This window comes from Podarcis cretensis, assembly GCF_951804945.1.
Source record: "Podarcis cretensis genome assembly, chromosome: 17".
Classification (NCBI taxonomy): Eukaryota; Metazoa; Chordata; class Lepidosauria; order Squamata; family Lacertidae; genus Podarcis; species Podarcis cretensis.
This window is the reverse complement of record NC_137187.1, coordinates 24,297,661-24,314,558: the sequence shown is the minus strand read 5'-3', so window position 1 is coordinate 24,314,558 and position 16,898 is coordinate 24,297,661. Positions and strand designations below refer to the sequence as shown.

General features: G+C 44.1%; 1 protein-coding gene across 1 annotated transcript in view; it reads left to right on the top strand.

The window, feature by feature from the left end:
* Positions 1 to 16,898, top strand: part of TEK (TEK receptor tyrosine kinase) — a 51,840-nt gene that overhangs the window by 16,183 nt on the left and 18,759 nt on the right. Inside the window, exons 3-11 of the mRNA XM_079959190.1 lie at positions 1,622 to 1,732; positions 2,177 to 2,329; positions 3,544 to 3,675; positions 7,004 to 7,144; positions 9,307 to 9,438; positions 10,744 to 10,898; positions 11,569 to 11,719; positions 13,427 to 13,582; positions 15,407 to 15,541. Coding sequence (XP_079815316.1) covers positions 1,622 to 1,732; positions 2,177 to 2,329; positions 3,544 to 3,675; positions 7,004 to 7,144; positions 9,307 to 9,438; positions 10,744 to 10,898; positions 11,569 to 11,719; positions 13,427 to 13,582; positions 15,407 to 15,541 — 1,266 coding nt within the window. The remainder of the gene's footprint in view (positions 1 to 1,621; positions 1,733 to 2,176; positions 2,330 to 3,543; positions 3,676 to 7,003; positions 7,145 to 9,306; positions 9,439 to 10,743; positions 10,899 to 11,568; positions 11,720 to 13,426; positions 13,583 to 15,406; positions 15,542 to 16,898) is intronic.

The following is a 16,898-nucleotide window of genomic DNA, read 5'->3' as shown; positions in this document are numbered from 1 at the left end:
GAACAAGGAGATCCACACCCTTTGTCATCTGCTCTGCAAGAGGCTGGGATCACATTGGTAGCGAGGAGCACTGAATACTTCCACAGGTTCCTCGCACGATGGTTCCAAACATCTGCCTCCAGCTCGTTGATGAGCAAATATGATAATAAAAAAGAAAATCACAAACTGATTGTCAGGGGACTGCCATCGGAACAGGGAAGGGAAGCAGAGCAGTTGGGTTACAGGGAACCTCCGAAAATCTTGCGAAGCAGTTCCTCTTCCTGTGGTGGGGAAAGCCCCACCTCCAGTGGGGAAGAGGGGAATGGACCAGAGGATGCTGCTGGTCAAGCTGGCCAGGAGGGAAGCATGCCTCTTCCGTCACCCACCCTGCGCAGAGATGTAAAACGCAAAGAAGGAAGGAAAAGGCTGCGGGTGACTAAGCTCTTATGTTGGGGGAGGACCCAGAAACGACCACTCCCAGATTCTGCTAGCGATTGAGGCAGACATGAACTTGTGGTTCTGCACTGTAAATAGTTTTGCACCAAAATAAAACCTGTAAAAGACAGGTCGGAGTCCTGACTGGTTACTCGCGAGCAACCACCATTGCCATCTGACACTGATGAAGAAACGTGTAGACTTAAGACTGGGAGAACAGAAAAATGGGAGAGACCAGAATTGACACCTGTGCCCATCCCTAGTTGGTGGTAACGGAAAAAGGCATCTTTGTCCATTATCCCAGAGAACAGCTGCTACTCAGAGTGGATAACAATTCATGTCCCTCCACTAATAGCAGGTGCGTTTGAAATATATGGAGGCAGCAAAGAAACTGCTTCTGAAACAAGCAGGGGTGTTTTGGGACCACCGTTTCAAGGCAAGGGGAGTAGTAATGGTTGGGAAAGCCAACTGCAGCGAAACTTCATTCTGCGCGGAAGTGCTTGTGTATATACCTCAAGGAACCTTTGTATCCTTGGCCAAGATGCTAATCGACATGTGATGCAAACAGCCCTCTGCTCCAAAGCCCAGTTATTGTTCCTCTCTGAATAGCGAGTTCCAGGCCATTTGTAAACTAATGAATTAACTCAAATATAGGCCACGAGCTAAAAATACGTTGGAACAGAGCCCATTAAAGAAGGTGGATTCCTTTCCAGTCCAACAATACTGTGAACCCAAGAGTTCGCAGATAAACTAAACAACACCTACAAAAGGACTAGGGCTTTGGGGTGGCTGCGTTGGTGGGTGGGACTCAAGGAAGCCAAAAAGAAACATGTTTTATTCCAAAGTATTTTTTTTTTTGTTAAAAAAACTAACTAACTCCAAACAGCCTTCATAGATGAACCCTGCAAGGCTGGCTTGTGGAATCATTTGCAACAAACTTGTTTATCTTTTCTGCTGATCATTGCCCAAGTATTCATTGTTGTTATGCTTCGGCCCCCTGCCCCCCTTTCTGGAGGGTTTATATGAGTTTCCAAAAGAGAGAGCAAGCTATGAATTGAGTTGCCCCATCTTTTCACATTTAGATTGCTCCCCCAGTATATCACATTTCCATCTTCTGTTCTGAAGGACTAGCAAAGAAGTAAAGTTTATTAGAGCGAATCCACATTTCATTCAAACCTCCCCCCCCCCTTTATTTTTTTCATTTTAGCTACCTTTCTTCCAGTGGCTTTAACCATTACCACAAACCGCGGAGAACCTGTCGACATTCCCTTCATCAGAAAGGTTGTTAAGGAAGAAGATGCAGTTATCTATAAAAATGGTATCTATGACCCTTTTTTCTGCTTTTATGGTTAACACGTGAGCACCTGTGTTGATATGACTATGGCTATGATCTGAGAAGACTCCTAGGTGGCCTCTTATTAAAGGTTCTTTAGGTGTCTTCAGGAGTGGGGAAGGAGCAAGCGAACTGAAAATGATGAATTATGAGTGCCCACCTCACACATCATAGGCATGTGTTAGAAAGGAGAGGCACTCCTTTGCTGGAGAAGTATCTGAAATGTGCCTCTTATCTCTCTTGAGATCTTGATTGTTGCTAGTTGAATGTGTGCACTTGAAAAGTTTATCTTATGGGAAGTCTCGTGTTTGAGGTATGAGGCACCCTGAAGTCCTTCAGAGAGTCCTCACTCCTTTAACCTGGCAAGCCCTTTTCCTTCATCGATCTTCTCGTCAGTTATGTTTTTATGGGCTCTTCTCTCCACTACAGGTTCTTTCATATCTTCTGTCCTCAGGCACGAAGTCCCAGAAGTGCTAAATGTGTTCTTGCAGAATGACCAGACTCAAGATTCAGCGGTGTACTCTGTCAGATACATAGGAGGAAGCCATTTCACGTCAGCTTATACTAGGCTGATAGTAAGAAGTAAGATTTGATCCGCTTCTTCTTAAGTTAAAACTACAGAAAGAAACCCTTGGAATTGTGCACACAGAGGGCCTTCTTAGTAGTGGCGCCTGCCCTGTGGAACGCCTTCCCATCAGATGTCAAGGAAATAAACAACTACCTGACTTTTAGAAGACATCTGAAAACAACCCTGTTTAGGGAAGTTTTTAATGTTTGATGTTTTATATTATTATTATTATTATTATTATTATTATTATTATTATTATTATTATACAAAGAGTTGGATCAGGACTTAGTCGTGCTTAGAGCAGACCCACTGAAATTAATGGGGCTGACATTTAGTTACGAGCAAATTATGTGTTTATTTATTTAATTCAACATTTAAACTTCCCTTCATCTGATCCAAATCCCAGGGTGATTTGGTTAAATACTAGTTAAAACACAGCAAGGTAGAAACAATGAAATGACAACCCAGAATTTAAAGGGAAAGGGGGAATAAAAGCTAGCATAGCTGATTCTCCAGCTGCTGCTATAGCTTTTGTAATAATGGTAGTAGGTTTCCTAGATGGAGAGCTGGAGGAGTGTAGAACTGGTACGCTGCCAGGTGAGGGAAATGGGGTACAGGTGGGTCCGATTTTGTAACTTGTGTGGCAAAGGAGCAAGTGATGGTTTGCAGAAAAAAGCTGAAACGTCAAAGTTCTCTTTTTATTTTTACCGAAACTGTGTAGCAGGGGAGGCCCAACTGATAGTTAGAATACAACAAGGCCAAGTTTAAATGGACAGGAAAAACCATGCTTGCTGGTTTGTTCTCTCACGTGTTCTTTCAATTTGTATGCCATTCCCACCCCCCAAAATAGAGCCAAAGTCACACGTGTTTGGGGGGGGGGGGGGAAACACAGCTATAAACAGTTCCGAAGGAAATGTACATGTAAGGAACTGTTCTTTTTGAATGCTTAATCAATATTTAAAAACAAACAGCAGAACACAACGGGGTTGATCTCCGAACACATCAACACCATAAATTTAAAACACATTTAAAAGCACTCCTAGCAGAGGAGGAAACAGAGCAGTGCATACTTGGGTGGTGCTGTAGAAGCTTTTACATGAGACACCTGTTTAAAAAAACCACACACACACACACACACACACACACACACACACACACACACAGCACTGTATTTGGCTCAGGATCTCTGTATTATTTCCCTCACTGACTCTTATACTTTTCCACGAAGGGTGTCCATCTCAAAAATGGGGACCTGACTGTAGCTCTCACTGCCCAGAGTGCAAGAACAACGGCATCTGCCATGAAGATACTGGGGAGTGCATTTGCCCCCCTGGATTCATGGGGAAAACGTGCGAAAAGGGTAAGAGATGTTGAAACATTCAAAAATGAAAGCATACGCTGCAGATAAAATCTTCCTTTCTTAAAAGTACAGTGACACCTTGGTTCTCAAGCTTAATCCGTTCCGGAAGTCTGTTCCAAAGCCAAAGCATTCCAAAACCAAGGTGTGCTTTCCCATAGAAAGTAATGCAAAACAGATTAATCTGTCCCAGACTTTTTAAAAACAACCCCTAAAACAGCAATTTAACAAGAATTTTACTATCTATACGAGACCATTGAGCCATGAAATGAAAGCAATAAACAATGTACTGCAGTCAGACAATCAATCCATTAGTAGCTGAACTGGGTTCCACACAGTTGCAAAAACAAAACAAAAAGAGCCACAAAAACACAAAATAAATAGCAAAAACAAACAGGCCTCAGTGTAACGCTCAAAACAGAAGTGTGGCACTCAAAACGGAGTGCGTACTGCTTCCAAAAGAGTTTGCAAACCGGAACACTTACTTCCGGGTTTGCAGTGTTTGGGTTCCAAGTTCTTTGAGTACCAAGGCGTTTGAGAATCAAGGGACCACTGTACAATACATTTTTTCCAACAGGTAGAACGTTAACCATCAGCCATTCCAAATGGTCATGACCAGGCATAGGCAAACTCGGCCCTCCAGATGTTTTGGCCTACAACTCCCATCAACTCCCATCATTCCTAGCTAACAGGACCAGTGGTCAGGGATGATGGGAATTGTAGTCCCAAAACATCTGGAGCGCCGAGTTTGCCTACGCCTGGTCATGCCCCTGCTTGACAAAGTGTTCATTATGGAAATTACTGAGTTCCACATTTCATTCATGCATTCGCCTGGTTTGCGCGTCATGGTAAACCGTAAACTGTCCTTACCGTGAAGCAGCAGTGAGCTGGTCATGCTGCTCAGTTGAATCTGCCCCTCTCCTACCTGTGGTGCACAGTCAGGGCTGGCCCACCCATGAGGCAAGGTGAGGCAAGTGCCTCAGGCAGCAGGGTTCAAGGGGCAGCAGATCCAGCCTCTGAGGAATGCATTGCCCACTGCTATGGTATATGCCTTGGAGGCCAGATTGGCTGCCTCATTGGCCGCCATGATGGCTCTACAGTGGCCTCTTGACAAATCTGAGGTGCTGCTGGTCTCCTCCCGCCATTTTGTACCCAATGTAGATCCTTATTCCTGCTTTGTTTGTGATGTAGATCTTTGTTCCACCCTTGTTCATGATGTGGATCTCAACTTGCCCTCTCTTCTCTGGTTGGGGAGGGAAGCGGGCACCATTTTGGTGTTCGTCTCAGGCGCCAAAATGTATTGAACTGGCTCTGTGCACTATGAAGAAACAAGCCAGTTAGCCCAGAGATGGAAGCAAGACCAAGTTCCCACCAGAGAGGAATGGCAGACCAAACTGATGGGCTTTGCGGAGATGGCGAAAATGACTGGGAAAATCAGAAACCAGGAAGACCAGAATTTCAATAAAGAATGGGGGGGATGGATTTATAACTTGCCTTGGAGACCACTGTAAACAGTGAATCACACTTGTAATGTAACAAGAACTAGTGGTATATGGGTGTGGCGATCACACAGGGTCCCCGGACGTTTGACGGTCTATTGATCCCTGTGCCACCACTGTGATTGCCTCTTCGCTGCCACCAACCTGTTTCTCTCGGGTACACACGGAGTCCAGACAGTTGTTAACATTAACAAATAATCAAGTTTATTTTTAAGCATGAACAAGTTTATGGTTTCAGTTAATTTGTCTTGTCAGTTTCTTAATCTTAGTTCCTTTAATGTCCTATACGTTCCTAACAACTTTAAACTGATTATTCCAACTATCTATGTGACTCCACCTAAGAGTTCCTCTCACTCTCTCACAACACAACTCGACCAACCCACAGACTTATCCTCCCTCTTCCTTCTCCAACTCCCAACTCTCAGCTGACTTTCACACCACTCCCCCTCTAACCCTAACTCCTCCTATCGGTTTCCACTGGCCAATCACATCACACTCATTTTAACACTTTCCTTATGACCCACCTAGGAGGCAAACGCCACAATGGGATACTTAAAAATTGGAGCGGCTTAAAATATACAGCGGAAAAGGACTAGCAATGGAACCCATGGAGGGGTGGGAGAAAGTCCAGAGATTCGGATGAATCTGTGTATACTTACTTTTTTATTATTCATGATGTTGAATGTAAATTTTAATTTGTAAAATCAAATAAAAATTATGAGTGCTGGCTTGCCCCACATACCTTCAGGTGAAGAGTCCCTAGTCTTTATTCAAAGAATACCTGGTGTGGCGATGGTGGGAATTTAAACCTTGGACTCCCCTCTGGGTACCAATATGGATTGAGGATTCAACACCTGCAATATATATATATATATATATATATATATATATATATATATATACATACACACATATCAGTTCCAACATACAACATATCTTCTCATCTTATACAATGTTTTAGACTTCCGTCAACACCTCTGATGATTTTCCGTTCTTTATCACTTATTCTGCATTTCTTAATTTCTATATTGCATTTAATTGTCCTTAACTAATAATTCTTTTCATAGTCTTTCTTGTAATATTTCAAATAATCCACCTTACAAAACTTATTGCAGTCCTACTAGCTTGATCTGTTCATCAGAATTACTTTTCAAATAGTTCATATATTTACTCCAGTCCGCTAAGAATCTCTGATCCCACAGGTTTCGAATCCTTCCTGTTAATTTATCCAGTTCTGCATAGTCCATCAACTTCATCCTCCATTCTTCTTTCGTTGGTAATTCTTCTTGCTTCCATTTTTGTGCCAATAATATTCTTGCTGCTGTCACTGCATACAGCAACAACTTACAATCCTGTCTGTTAATATCATCTCCTACAATGCCAAATAAAAATGCTTCTGGTTTCTTAATAAATGTATATTTAAACATCTTTTTTATCTCATTATATATCATTTCCCAGAAGCTTTTCACTTTTTTACATTCCCACCACATGGGATAAAAAGTTCCTTCCTTATCTTTACATTTCCAAAATTTATTACTTCTTTTATACATTTTAACTAATTTTATAGGGGTGATATACCACCTATGCATCATTTTCATGGGGAGAAGCCACTCTCAGCTTTCTGGAATGGATTCATGCCTAGAGCTAAACCTGCATGTGCGTTTAGGCTTTGAGAATACTTGGTCTTTTGTAAGGTTTTTAGTTAACTTTATTAATATATCCCATTTTTGTTACGTTTATAACCCATAAATATATTTAAGGTGTTTGATATTTTTTGCAGAGTCATAAGAGGCATACTTCATTGGTCTGACACTTTTCTTCTCCTTTTACAGCTTGTGGAGAAAACAAATTTGGCAAGGCTTGCCAAGAGAGCTGTAAAGAAAAGTCAGGTTGCAAATCTTTTATGTTTTGCCTGCCTGACCCATACGGCTGTTCATGTGCCTCAGGGTGGAACGGACTGCAGTGTGATGAAGGTAAAATCATATACATACTTTTATACTGGTGATGTGTGAAGGTGTTGTGGGGGGGGGGGCAGTGGGAGGGACAAAAACTCACTTAAAAGCAGACTGTGGGCCAGATTGCTAGGTTTGTTTGTTTTTTGATCCACTCCCTATTCATTCATATAAATTATTTGTATCCATCTACTGCAGTATTAGGGACGCGGGTGGCACTATGGGTTAAACCACAGAGCCTAGGACTTGCCGATCAGAAGGTCGGCGGTTCGAATCCCCGTGACGGGGTGAGCTCCTGTTGCTCGGTCCCTGCTCCTGCCAACCTAGCAGTTTGAAAGCATGTCAAAGTGCAAGTAGATAAATAGGTACCACTCCGGCGGAAAGGTAAACGGCATTTCCGTGGGCTGCTCTGGTTCGCCAGAAGCGGCTTAGTCATGCTGGCCACATGACCCGGAAGCCGTACGCCGGCTCCCTCAGCCAATAAAGCGAGATGAGCGCTGCAACCCCAGAGTCAGTCATGACTGGACCTAATGGTCAGGGGTCCCTTAACCTTTACCTTTTACTGCAGTATTATCTAAACAATGTTGGGCGATTTGAGCGAGCATCTTGGATGAAACTCACATGAGTGCTTTTACAAATGTAAAGCAGCTTTCTTCAGGCACACATGCACAGTCGAGTTGCCATATCTGTGGACTGGGTTGCGAGAAGGGTTTGGCACGGGTACTTACAAGGGCAAGGTGCAAATCTCATAGTTTCTCAAAGAGTGGTGGCCTACAAACCCACATTTGCAAGAACACTGTAAGAAAGACTCTTCATTCCAGCTGAGACACACAGAAATAACGTAAAGCTAAAGGACCCATGGACGGTTAAATCTAGTTGACTTTGGGTTACGATACGATAATCTTTATTGTCATTGTCCCATACAGAACAAAAAAATTGAAAATCTACATCAGACATTCAGAAACCAACAAGCCTGCTGTCCCAGCTATCTCAGCCTAGTTAGCCCCCTAAAAACTCTGATAAGGTAAAGGTAAAGGTACCCCTGCCCGTACGGGCCAGTCTTGACAGACTCTGGGGTTGTGCGCCCATCTCACTTAAGAGGCCAGGGGCCAGCGCTGTCCGGAGACACTTCCGGGTCACGTGGCCAGCGTGACATCGCTGCTCTGGCGAGCCAGAGCCGCACACGGAAACGCCGTTTACCTTCCCGCTGGTAAGCGGTCCCTATTTATCTACTTGCACCCGGGTCACGTGGCCAGCGTGACATCGCTGCTCTGGCGAGCCAGAGCCGCACACGGAAACGCCGTTTACCTTCCCGCTGGTAAGCGGTCCCTATTTATCTACTTGCACCCGGAGGTGCTTTGGAACTGCTAGGTTGGCAGGCGCTGGGACCGAGCAGCGGGAGCGCACCCCGCCGCAGGGATTCGAACCGCCGACCTTTCGATCGGCAAGCCCTAGGCGCTGAGGCTTTAACCCACAGCGCCACCTGCGTCCCTCATAAAAACTCTGATACCCATAATTAAATACAATATACTCCCATAGAGACTACCTTACACTGCGTTTAAAACCCAAATCGCATTTGAATAGAAACTGTTTCTCAGGTGGCTGGTCCTCGTCTTTATAACCCTGTAACTTCTTCCAGAAGGCAGAAGCTGAAAGAGATCATTTCCAGGGTCCGCACTATCCTGCACTATCTCTGCAGCTTTCTTACGGCACCTGGAAGCATAGATTTGATCCAATGTGCTCATCTCGCTTTCAGGCTGAGGGAGCTGGTTTTTGTCCACAGACAGCTTTCCGGGTCATGTGGCCAGCAGGACTAAACTGCTTCTGGCGCAACAGGATGGAAGCCAGTGCACACAGTAACACCATTTACCTTCCCGCCGCAACAGTACCTATTTATCTATTTGCACTGGCATGCTTTCAAACTGCTAGGTTGGCAGGAGCTGGGACAGAGCAAGGGGAGCTCACCCGTCGCGGGGATTCGAACCACCGATCTTCTGATCAGCAAGCCCAAGAGGCTCAGTGGTTTAGACCACAGCGCCACCCATGTCCCCAGTACACACAGAAATGCTCAAAGCAGATAACTCTTAACAAGCTGAAGCAGTCACCTGATTCATGAAATCCAGAACGATCCTTTTATCTGATGCCACACGGTTAACTCTTATCCCGCCTGTGTGTTCTTGCAGGGTGTAAGCCTGGTTTTTATGGGCCCGACTGCAAAGTCAAGTGCAACGGCTGCAGCAACCGGGGAACATGCGACAGCTTTAAGGGCTGCATCTGCCACGTGGGTTGGCACGGTCTGGAATGTGAAAAAGAAGGTAAAGCAAAGGTAACACTGTAGTGCAACAAAAGTCTTTTGTGCTTCGTATGAAGGTTATCTCTCTCTCTCTCTTTTTGCCAAGACTTGCTTGCCATAGCTCAGTGGCAGAGAACATGCTAATAGTCTCCAGCATTTCTCCAATGAAAATAGGGATGTCCTACACTAGTCTATTATTATCATCATCATCATCATCATCATCATCATCATTATTATTATTATTTATACCCCATCCACCTGACTGGGTTGCTCCAGCCACTCTGGGCTGCTTCCAACATATATAAAAACATAATAAAACATTAAACGTTAAAAACTTCTCAATACAGGGCTGCCTTTGGATGTCTTCTAAAGGTTGTATAGTTAGTTATCTCCTCGGCTCAGGGTTTGCATAACTCTGTACTCTCCAATAGGGACGTCCTAGACTAGTCTATTATTATTATTATTATTATTATTATTATTATTATTATTATTATTATATTAATACCCCACCCATCTGACTGGGTTGCCCCAGCCACTCTGGACAGCTTCCAACATATATAGTAAAAGGGACCCCTGACCATTAGGTTCAGTCATGACTGACTCTGGGGTTGCGGCGCTCATCTCGCTTTATTGGCGTACAGCTTCCGGATCATGTGGCCAGCATGACTAAGCCGCTTCTGGCGAACCAGAGGAGTGCACAGAAACGCCGTTTACCTTCCTGCCGGAGCGGTACCCATTTATCTACTTGCTCTTTGACATGCTTTCGAACTGCTAGGTTGGCAGGAGCAGGGACCGAGCAACGGGAGCTCACCCCGTCGCGGGGATTCAAACTGCTGACCTTCTGATCGGCAAGTCCGAGGATTTAACCCACAGCGCCACCCGCGTCCCTTCTCCAATGTATATAAAAACATAATAAAACATTTTTAAAAATCTTCCCTATACAGGGTTGCCTTCAGATGTCTTCTAAAGGTTGTATTTCCTTGGCTTGTGGGTTGCATAACTCCATACCCTCCAACATTTCTCTGATGAAAACAGGGACATCCTAAGGAAAAGTAGGATACTCTGAGATCAAATCAGAAACTTGGATGGCTTCTGTAAATCTGGGACTGCCCCTGGAAAATAGGGACACTTGGAGGGTCTGCTATCATAAGCTGATTAATCCAATTAAACCTATCAACCCTGGTTTCTTAGCTTCCTGGCTGCAAATAGGATAGTGTGTTTTTCCCCAAACTGAGCCAGGGATACCAGGCCAGATCCCTTCTATCTCTGGCAAGAATGAACAACCTACATAGCATGCTGTAAATTCTTTTATCTCCCTCACACACAGGTGCAGCAGATGAATCACCCGAGATAAAGAACTTGCCTGGTGCTGTGGAGCTCAATGCCGGTTCAGAGTTCAAATCTAGCTGTATAGCTACCGGCAAGCCACTTCCTACACAAGAAGAAATTAAACTGATAAAAAAAGATGGGATGGTCCTTAAGGTAAGTTGCTGATCAGTTCCCTCTTTTGAGTGTGCAGGAGCTGTATTATTTATTTTATTTTATTTTATTTTATTTTATTTTATTTTATTTTATTTTATTTTATTTTATTTTATTTTATTTTATTTATTTATTTATTTGTGTACTGCCCCATAGATCTTAGGGTGGTTCACAACATAAAATTACTATATAAAAAAACACAAAATACCTAATAAAAATAAAAGCTCATCCTGCACTTTTAATAATGGCATGGAAGAGAGGATTTCAGCAGATGTGACTATTAAAAGTGTGTTAGCCCTATCCTGCAGCACAGTGATTCCTCAGATACTGTGACCAAATAAACAAGATATCCTTTTAAGTGTGTTACTAAGCCCTCAGCTGATATGCAACATTCAAAGGCTCCATTTGTTTTTGAATGACACTTCCCACCCCACCCCAAAAATATAGAATAAAGCCCATTTGAACAGCCTCAAAATTCACCTAAATGAAATTTCTAGGTGAATTTTTGGAGTAACCTGCTTGGTCAAAATATCTAAGAAATGTCAAGGAAGGCAAAAAAGGGGGGAGGGGGAAAAAGAGAGAAAAAAAGTGTCAGTAAATCCAGTGAACTGTTATGAGTGAGGTCTGCACATGTTTAATTTAAATAATTTGTTTCTATTGTCTGCTGTTTTAGCCTAAACAAGTGGCAAATAGAAACCAGTCAGAAGTTACAGAAGCCACATTTCATGTTGAAAAAGTCCAGCCTTCTGATTCTGGAACGTGGGTCTACATTGTTGAGACAGTGGCGGGCATGGTGGAACAACCTTTCCAAGTCACAGTTAAAGGTAACTGATAACCGTCTGACTTCAGACTTGACTACACCAAAATATCTCACCCAAATCAGTGCGGCCTAAGTATGCACTTAAATGATGTTGATTGCAATAAAAAGGTAAAGGTAAAGAACCCCTGACAGTTAAGCCCAGTCGTGACCGACTCTGGGGTTGCAGTGCTCATCTCGCTTTAGTGGCTGAGGGAGCCGGCGTACAGCTTCCGGGTCAAGTGGCCAGCATGACTAAGCCACTTCTGGCGAAACCAGAGCAGTGTACGGAAATGCCATTTACCTTCCCTACTTGCACTTTGAGGACTAAACTGCTTCTGGTGCAACAGGACACTGTGATGGAAGCCAGTGCGCACAGTAACACCATTTACCTTCCCGCCGCAACAGTACCTATTTATCTACTTGCACTGGCATGCTTTCGAACTGCTAGGTTGGCAGGAGCTGGGACCAAACAACAGGAGCTCACCCCGTTGTGGGGATTCGAACCACCAACCTTCCGATTGGCAAGTCCTAGTCTCAGTGGTTTAGACCACAACGCCACCCGCGTCCCATCACTGATTGCAATAGGCACGCATTAATTAATGGATTGGTAAATCTTTGTTGATATTCAACGGTGATGCACCCTTAAGAGTAAGGTGTAGTTCCTCTGAGAGGAAGCCATGAGTTTTGCTGAAATGTTGATTTGAAGTAGAAAATGCCCTCAAAGAGGAGGAGGGAATTTCTCCCAGAATCCAGTGTGATAAACAGTATATGACTTTGGTGCTTGGTTTCCCATACTAATGAGAATGCCCAGAAGCAGAGGCCTCTGGAAATAATTTCAGTTGTCAAGGAAACCAAAGAACTGAGAAAGCAGTCAGCTAAATCTGACAGATGTAAATGCCCACAGATCTTAAAGGCCCTTTGAGTCTTGCCTGCATAACAGGAGGACAAAATGAGTCACTGGCAAAGAAGATCAACAACAGTCACCCAACGTTGACTTGAGTACAGTTTTGGGTTAGAGAAGAACAGTAGCTTTTGACCAAACGACACGGAGAGCATTGCTGTCAGGGAGTCCGATCAACTGTAGGGACACTTGATTTTCTTTGGAAAGAAAAATGGAATGAGTATGAGGAGACAGAGTGGGGAGAATGGGGAGACAGAGGGAGGAGAACCTTGCCTGAAAAGGAAGATGGGCAATCAATTCAGCCATGATGGCCAATGGGAAGTAAATGACTCGGTCTCTTAGCTGTGGTGGCATTAGTCACGTGACCGAAATCGAGCACACCCTAAAATGCATCGCCAAACCTGGTGCTTGAAACCAGAGAGGCCTCTTATCTGTGGTGGCTGATGTCTGTTGGGTGTAAGGCAGGAGGTCAACAGTAGGTGGAGACAGAGCCAAAGAGAGGCAGAGCCAACTATAGACCAGTCTCCACTGCTCTCTAATGTCACCCGTTTCAAGAGCTGTTTCATAAGTTACCATTTCTGATGGGGAAACTAATCACTCTGTCTTGCAATGTATGAATAACAGGTTTCTGTAGATTCCATACTAGGGGCTCACATTCTGAAAGGATGTATCAGGACAAAATGACATGAGGATTACTCCCTACAAGGCAGAGCAGCAGAATAAATATAATAATCGTATTCCTCCATTGCATGCCTCCTGATAATTCAGGAGACAGAAAAAAAGCTTCATTACTATTTTTGATGTTGTTAAACAATTCATCTTCTTGACCAGTTCTTCCCATGCCTCAAAAAGCTCCAACACTGGTAGAAAGAGGACATAATTTTCTCCTCATTGATACAAATGCTGATATATATAGCGGGGATGGACCGATTGTCTCAACGCAGCTTCTCTACAAAACCGCCAAATTTCAGTGGAAGACCTTGGAAGGTAAGAGTTTATCACAAGAGTTTCTGCTTCTTCATATAGGCCACATGTAGGTGCTACCATCATTTTATTTCCCCCCAAACGATCTGGACACTTTGGTCAGTAGCTTCTGATCATCATGGCTGCTTGCTACTTCCAGGATCCTGTCTTCAGCCACCAGTTGTGGGGGGGACAAAAACTGGAAAGGGGGTTAGGGCACTCATTTCCTGTTTGTGAGCTTGTGGCCACTGAAGACAAGACACTGATCCATCAAAGTTCTTCTTACAGTTCCATGAGGGAGAATTTTAGCAGAGGTTCTTCAGCCTCTCACCAGCCTACAATTCCCAGGATTCTTTAGGTCTACCTAAACGGCCTTGGTCCAGTATACCTGAAGGAGCGTCTCCACCTCCATCGTTCTGCCCGGACACTGAGGTCCAGTGCCGAGGCCCTTCTGGCGGTTCCCTCACTGCGAGAAGCCAAGTTACAGGGAACCAGGCAGAGGGCCTTCTTGGTAGTGGCACCTGCCCTGTGGAATGCCCTCCCATCAGATGTCAAAGAGAAAAATAACTACCAAACTTTTAGCAGACATCTGAAGGCAGCCCTGTTTAAGGAAGCTTTTAATGTTTAATAGGTTATTGTATTTTAGTGTTTTGTTGGAAGCTGCCCAGAGTGGCTGGGGAAACCCAGCCAGATGAGCAGGGTACAAATAATAAATTATTATTATTATTATTATTATTATTATTATTATTATTACTTGAAAAGAAACTCTTGCATGGGCTGGTTGAGATCCCCCTCAGTGAATATTCAAATCCCCCCAACAGTGGCACCCACCTTGTGGAACGCCTCCCATCAGATGTTAAGGAAATAAACAACTACCTGACATTAAGAAGGCATCTGAAGGCAGTCCTGTTCAAGGAAGTTTTTAATGTGTGACATTTTAAATTTTATTGAATCTTTAATATTTGTTGGAAGCTGCCCAGAGTGGCTGGGGTAACCCAGCCAGATGGGCAGGGTATAAATAATAAATTATTATTATTATTATTATTATTATTATTATTATTATTATTATTATACCACTGATACGGGCTTTGCAGTGTTAAAATGCTGGTGCAGTTAACCCTGGTTTGGGTGGTGGGCCAATGGTTAGCATCACACGTCGGTACACTGTTTGTGTTTAGCAGAGTGCTCGCAGTTGATGCGCCGCCTTGCCTTGGTTGAGGTTGCATTGGGGCCGCGCCACACGACCCCGCTGTGTGCGCATGCCCTGCAGCATGCGTGCATGACGTCAGTATGCCTCCTCCTCCACCTCCACCTCCTCCTCCTCCTCCTTCTCCTCCTCCTCCTCCTCCTCCTCCTCCTCCTCCTCCTCCTCCCCCTCCGTATTATATCTTTATTCATCACAATATGTACATCAAAAACGGTCTCAACATGGTTACAATTAAAGCACAAAACTTGTATTGAATCCCACAAAGGTGCTGCTTGTGGTGTGTCCCCAGTCCTACCTCTGGCAAATAGGTTTTTACATTGTTCCCCAAAGCATTAAAATCTTTAAAATGCAGAGTCCAAGCAGAAAAGTCCCGATAATACTTTACTGAGCAACCTAGTTGAGAAGAAAGGAGCAAAGAGGTTTTGTCTTTCTTAGATCAGGTCCTGTACGTAGCAGGGAGACATATGACCAAACATACAGAGGAAAACTCCCTCAAAACTACACAGCCAACCAGAACACATGCGCCTCAGTAAACATCACGCAACCTTTGAGCAAAAGAAGTATGTTTGTTTACAACTCTATCTTCCCTTATCACTTAGCAGTGTGTGTAATTCTGTTGTTGTTCCTCCTTTCAAATGCAGTCACTGAAAGGATCTGGAAGTTAAGCGATCTGGAACCCAAAACAGAATATTCCTTCTGTGTCCGGCTGACTCGCAGAGGAGAAAAGGGCGTTGGGCATCCTGGGCCAGAGGCCAGTTTCACTACAGCTGCTGTTGGTATGCAGGTCTTCAGACCATTTTCATAAAGGGGATGCTCAATATCTTACAACTGTCTTCCTACCTGTGGCTACATTGTGCGCATGTACAGTGGTTCCTTGGTTCCCGAACATCTCAGTTGTTGAACAAATCGGCTTCCGAATTCCGCAAACCCAGAAGTGAGTGTTCCGGTTTGCGAACGTTTTTTGGAAGCCGAACGTCCGCAGTGGCTTCGAATTGAGTGCAGGAAGCTCCTGCAGCCAATCGGAAGCTGCACCTTGGTTTTTGAACCATTCTGGGAGTCGAATGGACTTCCGGAATGGATTCTGTTCGAGAACCAAGGTACCACTGTATAGCCAGGTGCTTTTTTTTCAGCCAGAGCTTGCTGGAACTCAGCTCTGGCACCTCTCGGGTGGGCGCAACTGCTATTCTGAGAGAACAAGGGAGAAAGCTCATGGTGAGCTCTGGCACCCCTTTTTCTAGAAAAATAGCACTGTGCATAGCCATTTGCATGTGGAAAAGGTATTTACCTAAAAGCGATAAATTGAGCATGCTGGTGTGTGTTTTTAAAGTAAAAATAACAATAATTTGAATTAGAGCCATTAAAGAGTACATTGTATACAATCTCACACTTTGTTACTGTGCCCTAGTGGCGCATCATGCTAAGTCAAACTGGTTTTGACCTTAAAAGCCTTAAACGGCTCAGGACCACAAAACCTCAAGAACCGCCTCTTTCCATATGAACCTACCCGGACCCTGAGATCATCTTCCGAGGCCCTCCTTCGTGTGCCTCCTCCTCGAGAGGTTCGGAGGGTGGCAACACGAGAGCAGGGCCTTCTCTGCAGTGGCTCCCCATCTGTGGGATGCTCTCCCCAGGGAAGTTCGCCTGGTGCCTTCACTATACACCTTTAGGCGCCAGGCAAAAATGTTCCTTTTTAACTAGTCCTTTGGTTGATCTTACTGACATCCAATACCCTTTTAGAATGTGGCCCCTTTTGGAGGTTTTTTTATTGGGTTGTTGTTTTTAATTTGATTTTATATATTGTGATCTTATTTGTGAACCATCCTGAGACCTCCAGGTATAGGGTGGTGTATAAATTCTAATGAAAATAAATAAATAAATAAATAAATAAATAAATAAATAAATAAATAAATAAAATCCAGGTGTGCAAGCTCCTGGGGAGGAGATTGTGATAACTTTGCACCTCCTTCATCACTTTGCAGCTGTACAGAGCTGACCCGTGGCTTGGCTTAGAGTGTCATCCAAAACAAGCTTGTGGTTGAGCATTCTCCAGACTAACCAATGAGCTGCATTATTTCCTTGACATCTGAAGGGAGGGCATTCCACAGGGCAGGCACCACCACCAAGAAGGCCCTC